We start from the raw sequence: 19,245 nt of genomic DNA, 5'->3' as shown, positions 1-19,245 counted from the left end.
CTGATTTCATTTTCCAGCAGGATTTGGCACCTGCCCACACTGCCAAAAGCACCAAAAGTTGGTTAAATGACCATGGTGTTGGTGTGCTTGACTGGCCAGCAAACTCACCAGACCTGAACCCCATAGAGAATCTATGGGGTATTGTCAAGAGGAAAATGAGAAACAAGAGACCATAAAATGCAGATGAACTGAAGGCCACTGTCAAAGAAACCTGGGCTTCCATACCACCTCAGCAGTGCCACAAACTGATCACCTCCATGCCACGCCGAATTGAGGCAGTAATTAAAGCAAAAGGAGCCCCTACCAAGTATTGAGTACATATACAGTAAATGAACATACTTTCCAGAAGGCCAACAATTCACTAAAAATGTTTTTTTTAATTGGTCTTATGATGTATTCTAATTTTTTGAGATAGTGAATTGGTGGGTTTTTGTTAAATGTGAGCCAAAATCATCACAATTAAAAGAACCAAAGACTTAAACTACTTCAGTCTGTGTGCACTGAATTTATTTAATACACGAGTTTCACAATTTGAGCTGAACTACTGAAATAAATGAACTTTTCCACAACATTCTAATTTATTGAGATGCACCTGTATGTCTGCATCAGAACATCATAGAGACTTCCGGGTTGGCTCATTTGATTCAGGCTAGCAAGTAGGCTCTAGAGTTGTCACCCTTGTAACTGCCTAGCAACCAAATTAGCTCACCCTAGCAACCAAGTAGCAAAACACATATCTCTGCACCAGAACATCGTAGAGACTTACAGTTTGGTTCATTTGACTCAGGCTAGCAAGGGGCCTTGTTAGTATAACACTGGCAACTGCCTAGCAACCAGATGGGGTCATCCTAGCAAGTGTGGAACAACACCAATATCTCTGCACCAGAACATCCTACAGTCATGGGGGTGGCCTCTTTCAACTTGGGGCAGCTGGTGGGACGTTGTGGTGACGAATTTAGTCACGGCAAGCACCACTCTTATTTTATTCAGGCTTGAAAAAGCCAACCTAATGATCTACTATTTAAACTTATTAGGTTGGCTTGAAAAAACAAGGAGCATTTTGAGTATCACCCTGGTAACTGCCTAGCAACCAAGTAACAAAACACATTTCTCTGCACAAGAACATTATAGACACTTCCTGTTTGGCTCGTGTGACTCAGTCTCATGTTAGCAATGCCTAGCAAAGTGCTAAAACATGTTAGCATGCCTAGCAACATGCTAAAACATGCTAGCAACATACAAAGACATGTTAAAACATGCTGGCAACATGTAAAAACATGTTAGAAATACCTAACAACATGCTAGTGACATGCTAAAACATGCTATCAATGTTAAGTGTTAAAACATGTTAACATCATGCTAGAATCATGTGAAAACAAGCTAACAATGCCTAGCTAAGTGCTAAAACATACTAGGAACATGTTAGCAACATGCTAGCAATGCCTAGCTACGTGCTAAAACATGCTAGCAACATGCTAAAACGTGTTAGCAATGCATAGCTAAGTGTTCTATCTATCAATATACTTTCAGATTAGGCTTTTTCAAGCCAACCTAAAGTATGTCCACAAACTTTTCAATCTAGTTGTGGTGTTACTGCTCTCTGGTCAAAGGTTTTTTAAGCTTACTGGGAATACTCCAGCATAATACCAATTTTATCTTTGCCAATTTTACTGTCTTCTTACTGACAACATCATATTTATCCATTTAAAGGTGCACTCAGTAACTTTTGTCTTTGTGTCATCTTGGACTTACACTAACACCCAGCGACTTGGATGTAGCTTCATTTAAAATAAATAGTTTTTAGTTTCAGATGCCATTGTAGAGATTTAGTATTCACAGTCAGCCATGATTACTTTAATCAATTAGTGAAAGTGTCAAATAACAGGACAGTTACTGAGATTAAGTGAGTAGTATTTCGCTGGTCATGTGATTCTAACATGGCAGCCCCCATGTGCGGACCCTCTCCATGTAGAATAAAAGAGCCTTTATAAGGTTACTGATATGACTGGAGTCTTCGTTTTAATGTGAGTGGTCATGATTTTATACATATATTGCAAAATTACAATTCATGTCTATAGGAGTTAAACTTTTTTAATGAGGAAAAAATTGGTGCACCCTGCTGTTATTTTGCAGGATTCATTAGTCTGTTATTCTTAGAAAAAAAGAAGTTTGTATTCATTTGTATTCAGTTTGCATTAATAATCTTTCATAAAAAAATAATAACTTTTTTGTAAAGATATTTGAGTCATAATTTATTTTTAAAGTCATCGTCACTATTTGAGAACATTTGTTGCTCCTTAACAGTAACAACAGGACATCTGAAGCACATTCAGTCTGCACTTTTGTAAAGTTTAAAGTGACTGATATTATCTGGTCCCATCATTTCATGTTGGTTTATTGTTAGAAACATTACCTTATACTTAGTCATAGCCCAGTGTTTTGCTCTATTTGCGTCATGGTGTAGTCTGTGAAAAAAAACAAAAACAAAACTTAAACACACAGAACTCAGCAGGGGCTTCATTTCTGTCATCTCTGAAAGAGTCCCTCGCAACATGGGAGTCCTGGCTGTTGTGGAACATGCTCTCGCTGTTTATTCTCCACTGAACCAAGTGGCATTGTGATAAGATTCTTCCGCTGTAGTTTTGCAAGGTCACATTTTCATGGTGAAGATGTCTGGTTGGTTGATTTGTGCCCAGTCTTTTCTTTCCTAGCTGATGATTTGAGCCCTCCTGCTTGATGAAATATCACAAGTCTTCAAATTAATGTTATGCTCTGCTGGGTAAACCTGAAATGGAATATTTCATACTATTTTTACCAGCTGAACAGGTTATGTATGCATATCTGAAGGGCGAATATCACTTTGTCATGGTGCTGTGAAACAAGATTGTTTGAAATGGTTGGCTAGGGCAGACTGGGTGATATAGCTAAAGAAATATGTCTCAATATTTTTTTGTCTTTTGATGATATTCAATATCTTGATATTTATGTATTAGCTTTTAAATTACTTACATGGGGGATTTTTATTTTTTATTTTTTACCAATTAGTAGAGCGATTATTTCAACCAAACAGATTTTTGAGTGAAAGTTTTTTGAGTGATGACACAAATGAATTGTTGAATCAGAGTTTTGAATTGATTCATTAAAATGGTTATTAGGGGTGTAACGGTTTATCGTGGCACGGTGCATCGCAGTTCAAAAATGTGACGATGCGCATCATGGAGATGGGACTTTTTTTAAATAAAAATTAATTCTTTTTGCATCTGTTCTATCCAATATGCGCGACGTCCTACGCCTACGTAACGTGTGCATACACATGGAAATCGCTTCATTGGACACAAGGAGCTCTAAAATGCGATTGCATACTAGCAGCCACAGGTGTTGTACTTTTACCATGAAACCAAGAGTGCCTTTTCAGAGCGAGGGATCGAATGTCAGTTTGAAGCGCAATAGTAATCTGGTCTGACAGCGGGAGAGAAAATTAAAGTGCGGTTTAATGAGTGTGCCATATTAATCTACTATATATAATGCTGAATATTATGTATAATAATGCAATAGGGGAATATAATCCTAATGTCAAATGTATGTCTGATTTGATTTCACCAGTAAATTATTATTATTTAACTGGATAAGCATGCACTTCCATTAAATAGCCTATGCTTTTTTTTTTTAAAGAATATTTACATGTAAACAGAAATAATAAAATATTTTAAATGTTTGTAAGCAGCATATGTATCTAACATAATTCCGTATTTTCAGTAAGCAGAATTATTAGCTAATATTTCCATTTGGTGTCACCATTGCCCTGTTCTGGGTGGATTTTAGTCCTAGTAGATCTCTGATCAGTCATTTAGCACTTTTAAGAACAGTACTTTTAGCTACATTTTTAAGGAAACAAACTGTTTTGCATATGTATATAAAGTAGTTGTAGTAGTAATAATAATAATAATAATAATAATAATAAAACTTTTAATCTTTACTTTTCTTGATTCAGGCTTAGTTTAAAGATTTGTAAAATGAACCGAACTGTGAGGTCAGTATCGTGAACTGAACCAAATCGTGAAATGAGTTAACCGTTACACCCCTAATGGTTAATGATTTGTTAATATGGACAGTTTAAACTGAATCTCAGAAATAAATTGAACTCACAACTCTAATACAAATTTAGCTACTGAAGTTGAAATCAGAGACGCTATTAAAACATGTCTGTCCTAATGACCTCATATTCACGAGTTGCTACACAAGGAGGGGTCACAAAACTAGTATGAAAGGATTGCTCTTAACCCTATAAAGTCATGTGTTTTGATACACATTTGATACAGGATTTTATAAAGCTTCTCCATCATCAACATGGTGAATACTTTGCTGAAAATGTTTTTATGCAATGTACAAGATGTCTGCTGCCTCCAGGTGAAAGTTTCAGTGCTTTTCTGGAAGTAGAAGTCATTGTAATATAATTTCCAAAATAACCGCCCTTCGTATTGTGAGTGACTCAAATGTCTTTTTACTGTGAAATCTTTGCTGAGTTTGATAAAGTATATGTAACAATAATGTTTATATGATCACTGATATTTCAAAATGAGTATTTGCTGAATTGAAGCAACTTGTGCTTGGGGAACATTTCAAACATTATTTTGTAGAAAAATCATGTTGAAATGCATGTATCAAATATGATACAACAAGCTTACAATTCATGCCCACCACAAAAAAAAAAAAAAAAAAAAAGAGAGCAATGAAAATACTGACATATAATTTGTTTTATAAGATATAAAATGTGAGTGATATTTATATGCATTTTTGTATATTCAGCATGCTCAGTCTCTTGAGACCCAGATAATTTGTTTTTGACAATTTCGATTTTTAAACATCAACAAGTGATTTTAACATCTCTCTGTCTTAGTACAAGCCTACCCCTACATTGAATGTTTTTGTTGACATCATGACTGATCCTGAAAAATACAGGGCAAAAAGGTTTTTCAAACATAAAGCAGTTCACTTCTGTACATGTTACATCTCATAATTACAGTGTTTCAGTGTAGAATTCATTTATCAAGAATCACAGCATTGAACAGGTGAAACAATGTCAGTACTCAATACACCACACTCATCTGAAAGGAATAACACAGTTGCTTTTTATTCTGGTTAATGATATCACATTAAAACACATGAAGCATTTGCAAAGGCCAACGCTAAATAGAATTAAACATACTCTAAATGTTGCTTATTACATTTGAGCACATATGCTGTTATTTCTTTGTAGTTAATTGAGTTGGTTTTCTGGACAGCTATAGTAGCCAAGCCATAAAGTTTGATAAGTATTCTCCGCTGTTGACTTGTTAATAAAGTGAAAAGAGCACACAAACAAATTATTCCAAATATTTTTCAAACAAATGTTCTGAAGTCAATCCTTCAGTATGAGCCAATGGCGGGAGAAGCATTGGGGACAGAGCACTGAGCTTTTGAGAGTGGTTTTTGATTATATCATTGTTGTTTTAGCCAGAATTTTTGTTTCACTCGACTATTGGGAAAGCCATTAACTTTACACATCGTCCGAGACATTTTCAAACACATTTGACAATGTTTAAAGAGCAAGAATCTAACCGAATGACATGCTAGCTTATAGTTACTGGCTACACACGAAACACCAGACAACTGCTCTTCCACTAGCCAACCTGTCAAAATACAGTGGATTTGTTGAAAATATTGTGGATTGGGTTAAGGAAACGTTTAGGGCTGGGTATCGCCAAGCACCACATGATACTAATACTATGTCACAATTTAATGTATTGCGACATATCATAAATCATTTGGATTATGGTTGAGAGAGAGAAAATATCGATACAGGGATCTAAAGTATTTACACAATATTGTGAGAAAAAGTATTGCAATATACATATCAGTATGTATTTGTATTGGCACAGCCCTATACATTTTAAGGCCAATAAATTGTACATTAAAATCATTGCAATATTCACAATGTTGTTTAACTTTATATCATTAGCAAAATTATTGCAAATGAATGAATATTCAAAATATAACCCAGCCCTATTGGTGGTTACAAATGTAACTACTAGGTGTTGAGAGACTTCAATAAATTAGATGAAAAATGGCCTGCTAATATACCAGTGGATTAACAGGAGACATGGACTGCACAAATGAGAAGGCAAAGAAAGTAGAATAACTGGTTCTCTGCAACAGTGATGGTTTTTAACAACCAAAAATTCACAAAGATGAGATATTATGACAATCTTCCTCCTCAGTCCCCTATTTTCTTATAGACTGTATTTTGAATCTGCCTACCTCGTTCATCAAAGCTTTCACATTTTACAGTGGTGTCTGCAAATCCAAACGTTATTTTAAAGTGGGCTTTGTTTTATTTGAAATTATTTCTGACAGCTCATTTTCAGCCCATTTAATTGCACACTCTCAGATTAATTTCAAGACAGCAAGCTTTACATACATAAATGACCTTCACGATTATCTGATGTGATTGGTGCTTAGGGAGATTATTCAAATTTGCATGGGTGACATCACTCACCTCGGTGCATATCTATGTGAAGCATGAGTTGACAAGGCACGCATGAATGTCTTTGAAATAAAACCACAGGGTTGTGAAATAAAATATTAGTTTTCATGGCAAATCTTATGTCAAAAACATGTACAATGATTCATGCTTGTGGCTGTCTTGTATTGTTAATTTATGGTTCACTCATGCTTCGTTTGAGCCAGTGGCCTTAAACCTCTCATTAGCCAAAATCACATCAAGGCTTAAGTCTTGCCTGAACCTTTATTAATTTGTTCAACATGATACATTTGTGTGCATTTTACATGTATTCCCATTTTGTTTATTTTCCGTTTCCACTATTTCATCAAAATCAGGTTTTCCGCGGTCATGTAAAACCTGGAAATATCAGGAAATTGTAAAAGTGTGGTTTCCAGGCCTTAAAAGTTAATGGTAATTAATTAAATCTTGAAAGGTGATGGAAAAGTAATTGAAATGTCATAGATAATGTTTTTTTATTTATTTTTTGTTTTTTTATACGCTCTGCCCTAAAATAATTTATTGGCTAAAAATGGCTCTTTGCATTTTGTATCTCTATAAACAGATTTTTTTAAATCTTTATGCACTGCATAAATCATGAATCATAAATCATGTTTGGCTAGAAAAAGTCATTGAAATCCATTGGTCAAAAGGTATGGGAACCTTGTAAAATTCTTGCTTGGTTGTTTAAGAGTCTATAAAACACTAGTATTAGACAGAGATGATAAAGATGACTCTCAGTTCTCAGCTACTGCCATGATCATACCCCTGGCCCTCATCCATCCCTGCTCTAACAACCTTTCCTCACCTTCTCTCTATCTCCCTTCAACAAGGTCAAGTGGAGTCAGTGGCCACATTCAAGGGTAATGAGTTCTTCAGCTACGACCTGTCCCAGAAGCCCATACAGAGCAGCACAGACGAGATCACACTGTCTTTCCGAACGCTGCAGCGAAATGGCCTCCTCCTCCACACTGGCAAGTCTGCCGACTACGTCAACCTGTCTCTGAAGAGTGGTGCCGTGTGCCTGGTCATTAACCTGGGCTCAGGCGCCTTCGAGGCTCTGGTGGAGCCATCTGACGGCAAGTTCAATGACAATGCCTGGCACGCTGTTCGCGTGTCCCGCAACCTGCGTCAGGTAACGTTCACTTTTGCGCATTTTGCGGCTCAACTAAGGATTTGTTTTTTATCTTTTGAAAACTGCCTTGTATTTTGATATTAGAGTACGATTTATTTATTGTTAACTTGTGTTAATGCATACTGTAATTCCAGTGTCGAGCCTTTAAAGCTGCTGCAAGCGATTTCTGCCCTACTAGTGGCAACAAACAAAACTGCAAAAATAATGAAGACAAAAAATAAAGACTCTGGGGTGTATTCAATAAACAGTTGTGCAACTTTTGTGCATGGTATTTCGACGCAAAACCTTCTTTACCAACCACCCACAATCCAATTTATTCAGAAGCTAAATGCTTTAAAATAGCACTGCAGCATATTTAAATTAAGTCATAGTAATTCCTTTCTGCGCAAACGTCTCTTTTCTATGTGAATTAGGCTCATTATAGATGGCACTTCTTTAAAAAAAAACTCTGTGCTATTTGCCGAGCGAAAGTAGAGTAGCATCACACTATTACCACCCGAGGAAAGCAGACTAAATTTAATTTAAAAGATATGTTTGCGTACATTTTCTATTGATCATGGCTGTAGTCAAGCACACTTTATTCATGGTAAAGAGGTGATTCAATCACTTACAGAAGCTTTAAGTAAAGCTAAATCTTTTTCATTTAGGTATTTTACATTTATGTAATGCATTTCATATAATAATCGTGGTTCCCCACATAGTTCTAGCCTGTACAACCAAACCAAACTGTGATGTCAACAGTTTAAGATTGAATTGTTTGTGATAAAGACGGACTGCATGAGGCTCTGATTTAATTGGAATCAGATGGTCTCACAGGTGCTTTAGTGGACCCAGAGGACAGGCTGTTGTATTGGAGCTTGTCCACCTGATTGTGTTAGTTCTCAGAGACTTAACGAGGTCATATATAACCCTGATTGCAAAATAGATTTCTGTTGTAAACCCGTAAGATTAAAATGCACCAAGATTATTTATTTCAGTGATTTAGTGAGTGCAAAATATTTCTCTTGTTGGACAATATGGCCCCATTTACACCTTGCATTAACATATGTTTCATACCTGGACAGTATGTGGATATTCTTTAGCTGGATTGCATTTACACCTTGCAGTCAAATACATCTCCACTGTGATTGGATAGAGATCTGATCAAAGTTACCCATGCAAAAATTAGCGAATTTAAAAAATATTGATGGATAATTGAAATGCTTTCTATCACTTAAACAGTCAGGGTCACAGCTAAATTTCAGGTCGCCAAAGCAAATTTAATGATATGCATCTCACTTTTGGTGCTTTGTAAGTGCTAAATATGCTTCTCATCTGAAACGTGCTAGTAAAGCCTGGTTTCATGTGTCGCGCGAGGCACAAAGTGATTCGAAAACAGGAGAGAGACGTGAGCGAGTGGGGATTTGAGGAGAGAGACGAGATATGAAATGTGTATTTCAGTGGAATAATTAATGGGATATTGTTTATTGTTTGGGTGAAAAGATTCCAATTGGCACCAATGTGGTCAGAATTTGTCCCTGACCACCTCTAAATGTGGTTTCCGTGATCTGATCACAATGCAGTTTGGGTGCATTTACACTTGTCATATAATGTGGTCAAGTACTATCCGATAGCAATCCAGTCACCGAAAAGCATGTTAATGCAAGGCGTAAGGCGTATAGGGGCCTAAGAGGGCTTACAGGAGTCTTCCTCTCTCTAGGACTGAAGTATCATTCAACCACAGGCTCTTTCAGACATAGACAGCAGTGACATACCTTCCAGTTATTATTATTACTAACCAGTATGAATATGTGCATGTGTATGAGTCCCTATTGAAGAGGACTGTTCAAGTTCAGGCTGTGCCACTTTTTTTTTGTCTCAGTGATTAACTCCACAACAGTGAATATGTTCCAGTTAAGCTGGCCACAAAAAAAAAATCTGTTTGTATTCATCAAGGCCTCCATCCCCTGGAGAGGAAGAATGTTTACTAGTAATCATTTAATCTAATAAAAAAATAAATAAAAAAATAAATAAATATGGGGTTCTCTATCACAACAGTTGTAGTATTCATAGCCAAGACTGATATTTTAAGTGCCATTATTTAGATTTCTTTCAATCCGTTATTGCTATAGAATTATTGTATGATAGGGTGCATAGTGTAGATGGTGAATGTGCCTGTCTGTTTCTGCCTGTGCTTATTATTTCTCCATTTGACTGCCGCAACCTTTAGTTTAAGCGCTGATCTCGGAACCGGGGGCGCACTTCGTATCTGTTTACGAATGAACGGTATTTTTGTTCTGCCACGACAAATTATCGCACTCCTGCATTGTGCTGAGCTCACTGAAGCCAAGCAGGCATCAATGTCCGAATAACGGGTGTTGACATTTTTTTGTTTTTTTTGTCATTCATTTACCTTAAGTAGCTACTGAGTCGCTACTGCTGCTGTCATTCTTTAGTCTAATGCTGCTCTACCTCTGCAACCCCCTCCTTCAAAACCCTCCAACACTCCCTCTACCATCTTGTTTGACAGATTAGTTTAACTCTCATTCTCTTTCTCTCTTTGACTAACACTGAAGCCTCTAAGTGGAATTGTCATTGTTTATCTTCTGCCTTTACCCCTCAAATACTAACATGAATACCTCCATGGAATGTGAGCCATCTGTTTGCCATTGACAGTGTCCAAAAAATAGGTATAAACCTTTCAACAGATTTTAAGTTATTATTATTATTTGTTTTCATTCTTCCTGGGAAGATACCGTATATTCTAATGGAGGGTGGATAAATTTGAATTATTCCATTTCGTGGGATGGTTAATTTTGCTTCAAATTGCTAGTAAATAATTTAAGCTTCTGTTGAGTTTTTGGTATGTAATTTTACTCTCCCTCCCTTGTTTTTTTTTTCTTTTTTTGAAGCGCGCAGGGGTTGGACTCCCTACGGTAAACAAACTGCATTATATGGTAGATATCACATTCTAATTGTCTAGTTTGGTTTGGCCCTTTCTTTTTCTCTCTTTTTGCTTTTACTGTGCAGAAACGACAAAAGAAAATTTAAAAAATGGCATCAGTCCCAAGGTGCCATGCAAAAGTTCTTTTTTTGGCATTCACAATTTATGTATGTATATATATATTATTTTGTATACCATTCACCATTCTCCCACCCGTATCCCAAATTTAAGTTTTTTTTTTTTATTGTATGAGTGTTCCAGAGTGGGCTGTGGGCATAAAGGATGCTTTAAGCTGCTGCCAGAGCAAGAGTTCAGTCTGGTCCACACTATGACTGACACTGGGGTCGATAGGACTTGATTTGCTCAGACAGAATCTATACTGACAACATCACACTGTGTTGTTAAAGGTAATGGTAGTGAAAATGCCAATATATGTTTTGCTACAAGGTGGAAATATCATATTCAGTTAATAAAACTAGACATATTCATTGAATGTATCAAGATCAGGCAGGATTGAAACTAATACACGGATAAACATTAGTTGCATTATATTACATATTAATATACATGTAATAACACATGAATTACATAGGATGTGAGAAATGCATTAATCTAAATCTGTAGATCTACCCAGTGTCAGTCAAAGTAAAACTGCACAGGAAACTCTTGCAAAGCATGTAATGATTTTTCAAAAAATAAATAAAAAATAAGCGTTTGACTACAGGTCTTGTGCAGCGTTTCTGTCCACCTATGTCATTTTCTCTCATTTATTCCCTTTTTTGGCTTTTATTAAATGTTGCTGTTATTCATACAGGGCTTTTAGTGATATGTATGATGCAGCATTTAATAATTCCAGTTTTTGCTTAAAAAACTCTTAATATGCATTGTTCTCAAGCTTTATATTCATATCTGCCAAATTAATCAAGAACAACAGGAGAGAAGGGCAAAGAAGGCTTTTATTTGTAGAACAAATGCAGCAAAAGTTATGCATGGATGCATTTCCAGTAAAATTAAAAATGCCTATGATATTCAAGTAAAATATTTAAAATATATTCAAATGTAAATAGATGTTTACATGTTTTAAATGCTAGAAGTGTTGTTTTTGTCCTCTGACATGTCATTGCATGTTCTTTCTAACTCACACTCTAAACATGAAAAGAATGACCTTGGGCAGACAAATGGAGGTGTTCTGCTTGAGCACAAGCACTCACTGTTTATATGAATTGAAAAAGGAAAATGACAGAATTGGATAAAAATGATTGCTGCCTCATACCAGCTGCCATGCAGCCATTATTAACCCTCTGTCTGGGGAACAGAGAATAGACTGACCTCCCCTTACCCTTCTCTTCCTGTGGCAAAACACAACTCCCTTCAGTACATCTTGTTTTCTTCATGTTGTATTGTTGTTTTATTGATTTTTGTCATTCATTTCTTGATTAATGAAGTCGCCGATGGCATGTGCCACTTTTTAGCCAGCATGTGCAAGATTGTTGTTTTGCATATACTGTATTCTGTTCATATCACCATCATGCACCTGCCTAATTTGCTGGCACTGCATAAGTGGCTAACTATTTTTGTTGTTTGTGGTGCTGTACGCAGAATTTCTTTTCTTTTTTTTTTTTTTTTTCTTCATTTCCATGTCTTGCTATATCTGCTCTCTCTCTGGTTAAGGTTGGGACACTACAATGGGTTTCAATTTCAGGGCAATTCAAGCCATCTATAATTTGCAGCAAATAACTGGTGTTCTCTCAAGTTTTGCCTACTTGCCCACAGTAATAATAATATTTAAGGAATATTTCACTGTGTTAGGAATCTGAATCTTCGCTCTCTGTCGGCATAGAAACACCTCAAGCAGAGTACTTATAAAGACTATAAGAACACCACCTGTTTTTGATGTCTGCCAAGGTTTACATACTTTAACATTTCCAGATGTGCAAATGAAAGCAGTCTTTGGCATATAGTGTATTGGCTTTGCTATAGATTAAAGTGAAAATGGTTATATTGTGATTGTGATTTCATGAGTCTGCCATGCTGGCTCCCACGTTGCATCCTGAAATTGTTGCCCATGATGTCTTAACCATCATGCATGGCTTGTGTATTAACCAAACTAAAAGCTATCGCTATCTCAATACCACCAAAATGTTTCTTTTCAAGACATCTCTCAGAAAATGTGTACAATTAATCCAGTAATTTATCAGAATTGACCACTAACATAGTTAAATCCAACCTCTATTATACTAACAACCATTTTTGTGTCTGAATCCACACTCCCCCTTTTATACTAATACTGTACCTTTAACATCACTTGCTAACCAACTCAACATGTAGTAAGTCCTCCCAGTTCCTGAAACCATAAACCTTCCCCTCCTGTCTCTCCTCTCCAACACTGACTAGTGCACAGCCAAGCACACATGACATGAGCATTCTCTCATTCAGAAAGCAGCAATAGCAGACATAAAAATGGGTTGTCCTTCCTTAATGTATGCCTACAGAACCAGAGGATTTCCCCACGTGAAACACACCAGGTTTCTCTTATACCTCTTGTCCACTGATAGGGTGCTGGTGCCGGGGTAGGTGCCCAATCTGGAACCTTTCTGAGTGCCCCCACCAAAAAAAAAAAAAAAAAAAAAAAAAGGCAGTTCCAGGTCAGAAAAAAATGGCTTTGTACTGGCCCCTACAACCTGCTGGTCTCCAACCAGAAACAACTAATGTCAGAGGCGTTATGTGTTAATTGATTGCTATGAATTGTATTCAATATATATTTGAAATTCATTATATGGGTGTTTTTTCAACTTTTGGAACTTTTATTGTGGACTTCTAGAAAGTAGTCTTGTTAAAGTATTTTTCACACTCTTACTAGTTTATTTAATTTGTCTACTAACAATGCCCAACATTGTATGCACATGCATCACATGAGATTTGGCATTTATTTTTGTACATTTTTTTCATTGTCAAATTCGGTATTGTGTTTAATAGAATTCTGTGGTGGAAATGAAGGTGATAGAAATGACATTTTTAAACTTTTTGAAATAAAATGGTCAACTCCTTTGTTTTTGTAAGACTAATTTCATAGCTGACATTTAATGTACCCTAAATACACACAATACTATAATATTTTCAAAATGTTTGCATAATTTGACAGGCTTTGAACATGTAAATGATTTTAGACAACGCAATGGACCAGGATGTGATGTCACACGGTAGAGCTTCTGGTTTTAGTTAATAACATTGACCCAAATAACAAATAATATAATTTTCAAAATGTTAGAAAATACTGTCTACTCACTTTCCAGCAAAAATAAAAACACACAGCTTTGAAACATGTTACATTTGAATTGAGCCAAGAGGTCAGTGTGTGACGTTTCGATCTTCTACTGGTCACACGTCACCCAGATTCACAGTTTAGATTTCACCAAGCTTGAACTTTGGTATGACAAACCAAATTTGATCAAATTTCTTCACATGAGGTTGAGTTTCCTGTCTCCCGCATTCGGATACGTAATTGATGTCGGCCGGTCAAACACGCTGCACACCAAAACACATACTGTATACTTACCCACAAACAGATTAAAACATCAGTCATAGAGACGGTAGAAGGTTTTGAAGTAGCCAATTCAGAGAATGTTGCGTTTACAAAGTATAGTGCTAAAAGATGTATTTGCCGCTAAACATAAGGAGATGAAGATAAAAACAACAACAGTGGATGTGCACGTCAAGAACGTGTGTGAGGAGGTCTGGAGATACCTGCATTTGTATAACTCAAGTCTAAAGGAATATAAAGACATCTTTATAGATATAAACTCTTGAAGAGAAATAGTCCAGTATCCCATAGCAGTCGTAGTGTGCATGCGCCAACCGCCTGTATATGCGTGCATAGTTATATGGAGTATACTTTTGACAGGCTCGTATTCGACTGTACGAAGATGATGAGCGTTCAGTCAAATTTGAAGTATAGCGTGGCCTTAAAGTTGCTGCAGGCAGAGCTTCAAAAAGGGGCAGGAGCTCCAAACCGCCAGCAAAGATATATGGAGCCCCTAACCTAACCCATTCCTTAACCGTGAGTGGAAGTGACGTCCCCTTTAGGAGTTAGTCCAGCCCCCTTTTGGAGGAATCCCACCCCCTTCTGGAGTAACCCCACCCTCTTTTGGAGATTCTGCCCCCATTTGGAGATCACCGGCCTGCAGCTATGCCTACCTGGGCTAAAGGGAAGTCAAGACGGCTGCTTCTAGTTCCTAATGCCTGCCTTCTGAAACCTCTATTAGTGCAACTTACAGAGATGCAACTTATCTGTTTTTTTTTTTTCTTTCTGAACAATGTGATATTGACCAGGTGCGACTTTAATTAAAATACGGTACCTTTAATTTTCTTTTGTTTTCTTCAAACATCACTTTTCTAATTTTTTTATTTTAAGCATGCTCTTGTATGATACTTTTGTCGAGTATTCTAACTTATGAAAAAAAAAAATGTTTGTTGTGGTGCAAATGACGTCACAGTTGTAGGATTGTCGTAATTATTATTTTTTTTGACTGATAAAAATATTTTTTAAACATTGAAATGGTTTGATTATTTCAGTCTTTATTAAAATGTTCATAATTTTAAGTGTTTAAGAATTTACATTTTTATAATGGATTTTCATAGTTTAAAGTTGAAAGTCTGGCTCTGGGACAAGGCTAAAACAATAAAATATATACATAAAAGACAAAAGCACCAGAATGAATAACGAAGGCCTGATAAAAAATAAATAAATAAATAAAATAAAATAAAAAAATCAGTTTTAATGGAAAAAATAAAAAAAACATCCCTGGGATGTGAAAGTGCCTGAAGTTGAAGAAACACCCATTAATTTAAATAACTTCTGACCTCATCAAAAGTAGTTTGTGATGGCACAAAAATGCTGAACCAAGTAATTATGGATGTTAAAATATGTTTTCAAAACTTGTGTAAAACTTGTCTGACTCTTGTCACATTAATTTCCATCTGCCTAAAAGAATGTTATTATTACCATGCAGTTTTATTTATAAGTATCATTTGTACTGTATGAATTGATTGCTATGAATTTTATTTGTTATAAGTTTTGACAGTTGCAACATAAACAACTTTTACAATATAATTTACGTACCCTGATTTAAATTACTTTGGTTTGAAATACATCAAATATGTTTTCAAAACTCATACGACTCGTAAACAAAGACCGTGATGCACTATGTTTATTTGTGGCCAGGTTATGAGAGAGGTTTGCAGATCCCCCAGCCAAGCTCCGGCTCCAGCACCAGCCCTATTTCAGTGGAAAAGGGCTATTAGATGAACTTCTTGAGTCCTAAAAGAAGACTGAATTCAGCTGTTACTTAATCAAAAGATTTCCCACGCTCTCTTTTTTTCCCTCTCTTTTATTCTGTCCAACCTTCCCTGGCCTTTATACATACAGGTAACGATATCAGTGGATGGGCTGTTGACCACCACAGGCTACACTCAGGAGGACTACACCATGCTGGGCTCTGATGATTTCTTCTATGTGGGTGGCAGTCCAAACACCGCAGATCTGCCTGGCTCCCCAGTGAGCAACAACTTTATGGGCTGCCTCAAAGATGTAAGTGCACTTAAGAACCGTTGTGAATGTTTTCTTTATTTTGCCTTGTGGAAGCAAATATAGCAGGCTGGTTCAGATCTCCTCAAAGGCTACGCACAGGGTGGCTATCGCAATTTATGACATGATAGACAACTAGTGGTCTAGTCTGGTTTCAGTGAAGTCCTGAAAATTTAGTCAGTTTGGTTTAAATATGCGTAACTTTATTTAGCACTCTAAGGGTACGTTTACATGACAACGATGTACTAAAATTGGAAAAAAATTTTTTTTTTTTTGCATTTTAATGTTTCCATGAAGTTTGAAAAGTTTCGCATACAGACGACAACGTTGTCAAAACGATCCCCGTTCACACGGATCTGCAAAAACGTCTAAAAAGGCTGTATTATGCATGCCAGGCCAGTAGTTGGCGATGTCACTTTGTAAAGAAACACTATGCGCCTGCGCACTTAAGTATTCTTCCACAGAGCGGTGAGTACAAATAATGAAGATGGCGAAAGCATCGAGCAATTTTGTCTGGACAGATGATGAGGTTGCTTTATTACTACAATTGCTTTGCTGGAGAAGCATCAAGAGACTCAAAATCTTGAGCAGCACAAACACAGTCCTGTAGTCCGCCATTGTAGTTTTGAATGTCTTGCACGTTTTTATGAAGTACTCACGCGCATGCCTATTGACAGAACACGTAATATGCATGACGTCATCGTTTTCACAAATTTGCGTTTTTGTATGTTTACTCGGAGATGATAACTGTATCGTTTTCAAAAACTTGCATTTTGAAACCCATTTTCAAAAGTTTGCGTTTTCAGGCCCCAAAATGCCATTGTCGTGTAAACGAACAGCCAAAACACATAAAAAGTTTTCTGTTTTTAGTTGAAAACGTTGTCGTGTAAACGGCCCCTAAAACATTACTGACAACACAATTCTACAGTTGTGTGAATATAGCCAAAGAGGACCTAGTTTTGGCATAGTTTCTCCAGTTGGACAAACCTCCATTGATGTTCTTTGTATTTCACGAGTGTCTGTCCTTTTTACCTTTTTCTTATCTGTCCTTTTCCCTCTCCTTCTCTTTCTCATCCATTCACACTCCTCCGAGCATGTCCCATAATTTATGTCATGTCTATATTGTTGAAGTTTCAGCTTTACTATCCTGACAGCCAAATTAAAAATTGATTTCCTCTATGGATCCCCATTCGACAGTCCCAGACTCTCCATCTCTGTCTCGTTGACCCTGGACTCTATTAATCACCACTCGTCTCTATCTACTCAACCATACAGTTAGTATCAGTGGCTCTTTTCAGCAGAAGATTCAGTATTCCCTTCTTAAGGATTTGATAAAGACATATATTCACATCTACATCACTGTAATACTTTTGCTAGTCTTTTTTGTTGTTGTTTTGTTTCTGTCTTGCTAGTCTGTTGTTTTGATTTGGTGTTGTCTCTTTTATCCTGAAGGCACTTTGTCCCATGTTTATTGTTTGTCATTCCCTGTTTCCCCATGTCAGTTGTGTCTAACTTTGTTTTGTTAAGACTAGTTCGCTAGTTTGTTATTGTACGTATATGCCCAATATTCTGATTGAGCCTTCTGCATGAAAAAAAGTCACCTTAAAAAAAGTCTGCTAAATGATGTGTTAAAAACATTTACATGTACTTTTACAACTCATCAAAGTTAGGTATATTTTCATTTTTCACATTACATGCAATGGAAAAAAATAAAATGTAATATCCTGGAAAAAAAGGAATATTGTCGATAACCATTTTGTCTATAGTCATTTGTCAGATCTTGTCCTTTTTAATTTCTATTGTTTGTTGAACTTTGTTTCTTTGTTCCTCATGGTACTTTTAATTTGAGATCTTGCCTTTGAAAAATAAAGCTATTTTTTGATCCTCCTCTAGTGAGACTATTGTTAAAATTAGATTTTTACAATTTCAGAAGAAAATGTGAGTGATATTGCCCGTGCGAAAGTCGCCACCACAATGCTAGGGTATTGTGCTTGGTTTCTTTTTGGTTACTAGGATGTTCTGGGTGGTTGCTAGGTATTTTTTTACTGGTCCAAGTCAGAAGAGCCCATCCCCAAGTCTCTGTAATATTCTGGTCCGTAGATATGGCTTGGAACTCTCCCTTATTGTACAGTAAAGCTATAGGATTTTTCACCCTTTTTTATCATTCACCTGGCATTAGTCAGAATGCTTATAAAACGAATAGAACACCTCTCCTTCATATACATAGCCCAAACAAAGTTTAATATTTCAAGGTGTGGTGATGGCATGGCCGAGCTATGTTTGCAGAGAGTGAGGCTGGGAGAGACAGAACGGTATGGATTGACACCTGTGGGAAATCACCTCTAACAGCTGTTTTGTGTTTGCAGTGAGAGTGGAGAGGGATAAAAATGGCAATCCAGATCGCCGGAGGAGAGAGAGAGAGAGAGAGCGACATATGAACCTGACTGGGTGTGTGATCAGCAGTGCTGAAAAGTAATTAGTGTGCGTTTATACTGAAAAGTATCAAAAATAAAGGACTTACTTTGGATTGTGTATCCGGATCCCACTTCCTCCTTCCTAAAAAAGCTAAAGACTTATCACAGTGGTGCTGAAACCCATGAATTGGGAGGAAGAAAACACCATCATGGAGTCCTCGCCGTTGACCGAGGTATTCAAGACCCTCGCCAGCATCCACCAAGCCTAACATCAGTCTCTGCTTAAGCTGCGTCTGGAACAGGAGCAGCGGTTCTAGGTGCTCTTCCAGGCTCAAGCGGAGGACCGGCAGGTGCTATGGAGCTTGGTACACCAGGAGGGGTCTTCAGGCGCAACCCCGGACCCATCTACGGCCGTACCACATGTCATGCTGACGAAGATGTGACCTCAAGACAACCCGGAGGCATTCCTTGAGCTCTTCGAGCGGACAGCTAGAGCATGGAACTGGCCCAGCACTCAGTGGGTGACCCACCTCATGCCGCTGTTGTCCAGGGAAGCCCAACTCATGGCCCACCAATTACCTGCGTCACACCTCCTGGTGTATGAAGATCTGAAGAAAGCCATCCTGCAATGGGTTGGCCAAAGCCCAGAGC

The 19,245-nt window shown here is 37.1% G+C and overlaps 1 protein-coding gene across 5 annotated transcripts in view; it reads left to right on the top strand.

Annotated features, from left to right (window-relative positions):
• The window catches only part of LOC127428483 (neurexin-2-like), a 574,215-nt gene that overhangs the window by 203,482 nt on the left and 351,488 nt on the right, over positions 1-19,245 (top strand). For all 5 annotated transcript variants that reach the window (XM_051676890.1, XM_051676894.1, XM_051676891.1 and 2 more), the window contains exons 5-6: positions 7,372-7,673; positions 16,022-16,183. In XM_051676890.1, the coding sequence (XP_051532850.1) occupies positions 7,372-7,673; positions 16,022-16,183 (464 nt within the window). The remainder of the gene's footprint in view (positions 1-7,371; positions 7,674-16,021; positions 16,184-19,245) is intronic.

This window comes from Myxocyprinus asiaticus, chromosome 38 (assembly GCF_019703515.2).
Source record: "Myxocyprinus asiaticus isolate MX2 ecotype Aquarium Trade chromosome 38, UBuf_Myxa_2, whole genome shotgun sequence".
Lineage (NCBI taxonomy): Eukaryota > Metazoa > Chordata > Actinopteri > Cypriniformes > Catostomidae > Myxocyprinus > Myxocyprinus asiaticus.
The sequence above is the reverse complement of the archived record's forward strand: the minus strand, read 5'-3'. Positions and strand labels throughout refer to the sequence as shown.